The sequence below is a fragment of the Callithrix jacchus genome, chromosome 2 (genome assembly GCF_049354715.1).
Source record: "Callithrix jacchus isolate 240 chromosome 2, calJac240_pri, whole genome shotgun sequence".
NCBI classification, from domain to species: domain Eukaryota; kingdom Metazoa; phylum Chordata; class Mammalia; order Primates; family Cebidae; genus Callithrix; species Callithrix jacchus.
The window spans coordinates 56,536,202-56,542,851 of record NC_133503.1 but is presented as its reverse complement, the minus strand read 5'-3'; the positions used below and the strand labels follow the sequence as shown (position 1 = coordinate 56,542,851).

The 6,650-nt window shown below is 59.6% G+C and overlaps 1 protein-coding gene across 7 annotated transcripts; it reads right to left on the bottom strand.

Annotated features, from left to right (window-relative positions):
* Nucleotides 1-3,105: 3,105 nt before the first annotated feature.
* Nucleotides 3,106-5,258, bottom strand: GRIFIN (galectin-related inter-fiber protein). 7 transcript variants are annotated; one of them, XM_035289473.3, is made up of 6 exons: nucleotides 4,975-5,258; nucleotides 4,745-4,816; nucleotides 4,307-4,386; nucleotides 4,056-4,215; nucleotides 3,530-3,696; nucleotides 3,106-3,266 (listed from the first exon to the last, which is right to left on the bottom strand). In XM_035289473.3, the coding sequence occupies exons 2-6, from the start codon at nucleotides 4,754-4,756 to the stop codon at nucleotides 3,251-3,253; spliced, it is 435 nt and encodes a 144-aa protein (XP_035145364.1). In that variant the 5' UTR covers nucleotides 4,757-4,816; nucleotides 4,975-5,258; the 3' UTR covers nucleotides 3,106-3,250. The 7 variants fall into 7 exon arrangements, with proteins under 7 accessions (XP_035145364.1, XP_035145379.1, XP_035145349.1 ...); XM_035289488.3 differs by having other exon boundaries at nucleotides 4,745-4,791; XM_035289458.3 differs by having other exon boundaries at nucleotides 4,745-4,769.
* Between the last annotated feature and the right edge of the window lie 1,392 nt (nucleotides 5,259-6,650).

The following is a 6,650-nucleotide window of genomic DNA, read 5'->3' as shown; positions in this document are numbered from 1 at the left end:
AGCTCCCTGTACCCCATTTTATGGATGGGGAGACTGAGTATCAATATTGCTTCAGGGTCTGGAGCTCCTGTGGTCTGGTTTGCATACAGGAGTGAAGAGAAGGGCCAGCTCCAACTTTCATTTGCTGAGCAACCCAGAGTGAGTCACTCCACCCCCCAAGCCTGTTTGTACATCTGTAAAATGAACCTTGCACTCCACACCTTGCTGAGTTTGGGGGAGAAGGTGCAGGCCTGGCCCAGGTCATCCCCAGCCTCAGCCACCCCACAATAAGCAAAGGGCCTGTCATTTCACACTTTCACACTCTCACCTTGCATGGCTATTGGGGAGGCAGAGCTTGCAGGGAGGAAGCCTTTTACCTGCAGAGAGGCTGAGGCCCAGAGAGGGTGAGCAGGCAGCTCCGTCTCAAGGCCAGGACATCTTCCCTGCCGGGCTCATAGCCCCCAGGAGCAGGAGCAGCCAGGCCTGACCACAGATCCAGGCCCCGCTGTGTAGGTCCCCACTTCCCCATGTCCCAGTCCCGCCCATGTCTAGGGCTTATATGACCACTGCCCCAGCCCCTCCCGGTGGACACAAAGGCCAGATCTCCCGAAGAGGCAAAGAGGCGGCAGGAAGGGGCTCCTGCCAGCTGGGCCATGGATGCAGGCGGGGAAGTGAACGGAGACAGGAAGGAAGCCGCACAGTGGGAGACTGGGCCGCCATTGTGTCACCTGGGGGTGAGGGTGATGTGGTCCGCCCTCAGATGCCTCCCCAGCGCTGGAGGGCAGTGTGGGTCGCTGGACCCTCCTCTCCGGGTCCCAACCTCCTGCTGACTTCCTGTCTCCACCTCAACCTCAGTTTCCCCATTTATAAAACCTTAGCAGTCAAGATCTTTGGGAATTATACAGTAGCATTAAAGCAAGTGCCAGGCCGGGCACAGGTAGCTCAGGCCTGTGATCCCAGCACTTTGGGAGACTGAGGCAGGCGGATCACCTGAAGTCAGGAGTTTGAGACCAGCCTGGCCAACATGGTGAAACCTAGTCTCCATAAAAAACTTAAAAATTAGCCAGGTGTGGTGGCGCACACCTATAATTCCAGCTTCTCAGGTGGCTGAGGCACGAGAATTGCTTAAACCTGGGAGGTGGTGGTTGCAGTGAGTCAAGATTGTGCCACTGCATTTCAGCCTGAGTAACAAAGCAAGACTATATCTGAAAAAATAAATACATTAGTGAGGGATGGTGGCTTATGCCTGGAATCCTAGCACTTTGGGAGGCTGAGGTGGATGGATCACCTGAAGTCAGGAGTTCAAGACCAGCCTAACCAACATGGCAAAACCCCACATCTACTAAAAATACAAAATTAGCTGAGTGTGGTGGCTCTCGCCTGTAATCCCAGCTACTCGAGAAGCTGAGGCAGGAGAATCGCTTGAACGAAGCCTTCAAGGGAGACGAAGGCCGCAGTGAGCTGAGATTGCACCACTGCACTCGTCTGAGTGACAGATTGAGAATTCGTCTCAAAAACAAAACAAAGCAAAACAAAAAAACAAATGCTAGCCATTGTCTAGGCACGGTGTCGTCTGAATTAACTCACTGAGGCAGAAAGACCTACTATGCTGAAGGCAGTTATTGTCCCATTTCACAGAGGTCCCCAGAGCTCAGGGCCTTGCCCAGAGTCATGCACAGAGAGTGGTAGAGCTGAGGCTCTAACCAAGGCAGCCATTTTCAAGTCCAGCTCCCCCTCTGATCTCCTGTCTGTGCAACTACAGAGCTAATACATTCATTCATTCATTCATTCATTCATTCATTCATTCATTCAAGACAGGAGTCTTGCTCTGTTCAGGCTGGAGAGCAGTGGCGTGATCATGGCTCCAACCTCCTTGGCTCAAGCAGTCCTCCTGCCTCCGCCTCCTGAGTAACTAGGACCACAGGTGTGAACCATCCTATCTGGCTAATTTTTGTATTTTTTTGTAGAGATGGGGGCTTGATATGTTGCCCAAGCTGATCTCGAACTCCTGGGGTCTCAAGGGATCCTCTGGCTGTGGCCTCCCAAAGTGCTGGGATTACAGGCATGAGCCACTGTGCCTGGCCTAATACTTTCCTTTAAGTAAATGACTTGTTAAGGTTAAACATATGTGGAGTTTCATCCTAAATTGTTATATCGCCAGTTTAATGTTGATAAATAATAGACAGATTGGTAGGTGGGTGGATAGTTGAACAGTAGATGATTGATGATGATGATGGATATGGATGATATATACGTGATCGATGATAGATATTGATGATAGATAGGTAGAGATAGAGATGAATAGATCTGATCTATAGAATAGATACCCCATGTTGGTAATTGCAGTAGAATTAACACCCAATTATGAAAACTCCCAGGTGAGCCCCTGAAGTCACCCTCCCACCCTGGGGCTCTTGGGCTCTGTCATCGGGAGGCTGAGCCCTTCAAAGACCAGAGGCAGAGCCACAACTCCCATTGTATAGATGTGGAAACTGAGGCTGGTAGGGGGGTTTGTGGACAGTCATGCAGCCAGGAGGAGCAGGCCTGGGAGACTCTCCCCACAGTGCTCTTGTTCAGGTATGAGGCCTCCAGGGGCTTCCTCCGCCCACCCCACGCCAGCCTTGCTCTCACCACACACACACACAGGAGGCTGCTGGAACTGTCGCGTGTCTCCCTCCAGGTGGGATGGGAGAAACAGGAAATGCCCCGAAGGAAGTAGGAGGAGAAGGAAGCCTCGGGGCCTCCAAGGAGATGGCTTAGACCGGGCAGAACATGAGTTCCCCAGGGCTGACCCTCCCCTCCAGGGCTGAGCCATGGCAAGAGCCTGAGCTCAGTGGCCCTGGGTGGGGACCTGCCCAGGCCACGCCTGCCCCTGCCTTTCTGTCCCCTGGGCCCCGATGGGACCTTCTGGCCTGTAGCCAGGCGCCCTCCCCAGATCGGATGCCATCCGACACCCTTCCCTGGTCCATCCCAACCCCTAGAGCTTCAGCGACCTGGGGACAAAGTGAGAGGGTTGGGTCTTCTCTGCAGTGTCGGTCTCACTGTCCGCCAGCCCCCAGCTTCCAGTGCTACATAGCACTGGCCCCACCTCAGCCTCCCTCACCCACCCTGCAGCAGCCAAGTGCCTGCAGCCTGCTCAGAGTTTATTGAAAGTGGAGCGAGGGGAGCACACAGGACCACAAATCCCCTCCCCTAGTGGCTCCAGGGTGGGGCTCCAGGTGTCCTGGACATGGGATGAGCCGAGGCTTGCTCCTTGGGCCGCAGGTGCTGCTCAATAGCCCCGGTCCCTGTAAACATCCAAGGCACGCCTCTTAACTCCCACCCTGCCCATGCACAGACCAGGGCGGGAGGCGGACCGCGGCCTTGCTCCCGTGGCCCTGCTCCTGTGGCTGGATGTGCAGGGCTGGCAGAGAGGGGAGCAGGATGGGGTGCCAGGCAGACAGCCCCCTCCCCAGGCAGAGGAGGGTCCCCAGATCAGGGACTTCCCTGCTGGGGTGGGTAGTGTGGGGCGGGAATGGGTAGGGCCCTGGGTTGGGGGCAGGGACCTTACCCCCAGCTCAGGCCCCTTTTGGCCAGCTCCACCTGTGCCAGGTGGTGGTCACTCAGCACCCGCACCCTGGTGATGGCGCCCAGTGGCCTCTGACGGTGTGGGAACTGCAGGATCTTGTGCTCCTGCGCGTAGACATGGAAGTGCTCCGAGTCCGAGCTGACCTCCATCTGGGCAGGCCGGAGCCAGTGATCTCAGTGCTGGCCCCAGGGCCCAGGGTCTGGTCCTGCTTCTAACGGGGATGTGCCTGCAGGCTGTCTCCAGGAAGCACAGGCTGGCAGGCCCCGGGGGTCCCGTGGCTTAGTGCCCCCAGCCCGAAGCCCCCTCCTTTCTCCCAAGATGGGGTGGCTGGTAGCCAGGCTAGTGGGCACCCACTGCATAGGTGGGGAAACTGAGGCCAGGGAGGCCCACCCAGTCCCTGCCCTGGCCTGCTGACCTGTAAGCATCCACCCTGAACCCCCTGCCCACCAGCCCCGTTCCCCCATGGGTGGCCCCTGCACGGCCCAGGCCCCACCCAGGCCCCTGTCACCTCAAAGGGCTCCCCCAGGGCCAGTGGGAAGATGCTAGACACCTCCTCTGGACCCCAGCAGCCGCCCTGGAAAGCGTTGCCCACTATGGTGGCACTGGAGAACCGGGGCTTGACATGGAAGGCAATGTCCCCTGTCTCCAACAAGAAGTTAATCTCGAACCTGAGGCAGACATTGTGCAGGTCAAGAGCTGCAAACAGCCAGGCCAGCTGCCCAGCCCAAGGCCCAGGGAAGGGAGGGTGGTGCTGCTGACCTGTCTTCTCCAGAGTCAGCCTGTCCCTGGACCAGCAGGCTCCAGCCGGGGGCCAGGCCCCCTGCACAGAAGGCTTCAAACTGAGCGCAAGAGACAGGGGGGCCAGCCTTACGGGGCTGCAGCCTCCTCTCTCCCACCCACCCCCACCTGTTCAGGAGGGTCCCTGCCCACCCAGCCTGCCCCCAATCCAGTGCCAGGCACGGGCTAACACTCTGTTCCTCTAGTGTCTTTGTGACAGGGTGACCGGGGCTAGGGTGGGAGAGACATGCCTGTCCAGCAGGCCAGCTCTGGGGGACCTTCACCCTCACACCCTCTCAGCCCCAAGGTCTGATGAGAGGCCAGAGCCAGCACCCCCAGCTCTGCATAGAGAGCATGGGTAGCTCAGGGAGCCCCCAGTCCTGCCCCATTCTCCTTCCCTGAGTCCAGGGTCTCACCCACCTGCACCGCCATCTGCTCGTAGCCACTGCAGGAGGGCACGGGAAGTCCTGGGATATAGATGGGGGGTGGGGGCTGGGAGCACAGAGGCCCCACCCCTAGGTGGCTTGACAAGATCTCTGTGCCCTTCCCAACCCGTATCTCCCTCCCCCGGGCCTCTCCCTTCCAGCTGGTTCTCTGTGTAGGCACAAGAGATGGGGTCACCTGGCCCTGCCCCCCAAGCCCTTTCCTACCAGACTCTCACCCACTTTACTCCTTCAGGATCAGGGAAAGAAGCTACTCCTTTTCCACAGGAATGGCATATTCTGGGCAGGGACCCCGACCTGGCTCTTCCTCCCGGATCAGGCGTCCCTCCAGGGACTCGAACCCTCCCATCAGCTAAGGGCAGATTTGGGATGGGAGGCTTCGCTGCCGACCCCTGCCCTGGCTTCTGGGGTCCCATCTGATGGCCTGGTGCTGCAGGGCCTGTCCCCCAGCCCACCCTGGCTTCCCATGCCCAGCCCCTCAGCCCGCCCCCACCGGCTCATGGAAGCCCCCCTGTGGGGCTTAGAGCGGGGATTATGACACGCTGGTCAGCGCATTCCAGGCTCTGGCAGTCGATGGGATGGCTTTTCCCACACCCGGGATGCCTCCCCACCTCAGGCTGAGCATGGGAGGGACCAGCTGGGCCCTCAGGGAGGAGGGGAGGGTGAACAGAGAGAGGCTCAGGCTGTTGGTCAGCTTTGGGGCTCCCAAGGAAGGGAGCTGGCCTGGAGTGGACCCAGAGTGGACCTGGAATGGACCTGGAATGGACCCGGAGGACGGGGCACAGAGCCCCAGGGCTGCTGGAGCGGGTGTGTGTGCAGCCGTGTGCAGTGCGTGTGCAGTGACCTCGTGGGTGAGTGTATCCTGGCCAAATGTTGCATGACTGCGTGAGCCCCTGAGTGTGTGAGGCGTGGGGTGTGAGTTCCAGAGTGTGCCTCTGGGTGACGGGAGGGTTGCAGTTTCCCTGCCTGTGTGTCTGGAGAGGCCTGGCCCCAGGGCCGCTCCTGTCGGGATTCTTCATCCTCTCGTCTCCTCCCACTCAGTCCCTGTGTTCGAGTGGGCCCTCCTGTCCCTCATCCACAGGAGTCCCCTCCAGCGATTCTCTTTAGGCCCTGGCAGGGCTGACCTGGGTCCTGTCTGGCCTCTGCACGGGTGCTGCTCCTGGGCATGTGCCCGGCCATCCTGGCAGGAGCAGGGGGCTGCTGAGGCCAGGAGAGGCTGGGAGGTGGCCGTGGCTGTCCGACGGCCCCCTGGGTGGTGCAGCACAGTGAGCACCCGGAGGTTGTGGAGTTGCCTCTCCTTCCCGGCTCATGGCAGGGCTGGCTGTGGCCCTGCAGGGGGCGGCCCTGGGCAGCAGAGGATGAGCCTGCCTGCCTGCCCCAGCCACATTCGTGTCTTGGGGCCCAGCAGCCTGCAGGTCCCTTCTACCTGCCTCCCCCAGAGAAGCACAGAGAGGGAAACCCTCACCACAGCAGGAAGGGAAGCCAGTGCCACCTCCCTACTCCCTGTCCTGACCCCGGCCCCAGGAGCAGCCCTGGTTTCAGCTTTGGGGTGAGGACACAGAGCTGGACTCTGGATGCAGGGCCCAGGGCCAGAGCTGTGCAGAGCATGGAGTCAGGGGGCTGGAACAGGCCTCCCACCAGCTGGCAATCTGACACTCATGGCCTCCGAACCTCAATCTCCCCAGCCATGCACTGGGTGCAGCAGTCCAGCAATGCCAACGTCTGCTGTCCATGCCTGTGTCCTGGTAGGGGAGGGTGGCCCAGGCAGCCACAGCCGTGGACACAGGAGCCCGGCCATCATCTGCTCACTTTGGGGTCTGTAGGGGTACTGACTGAGGGCCTGGGTCTCGGGAGCTGCCTAGAGCCCCAGGCATCAGGGGCCC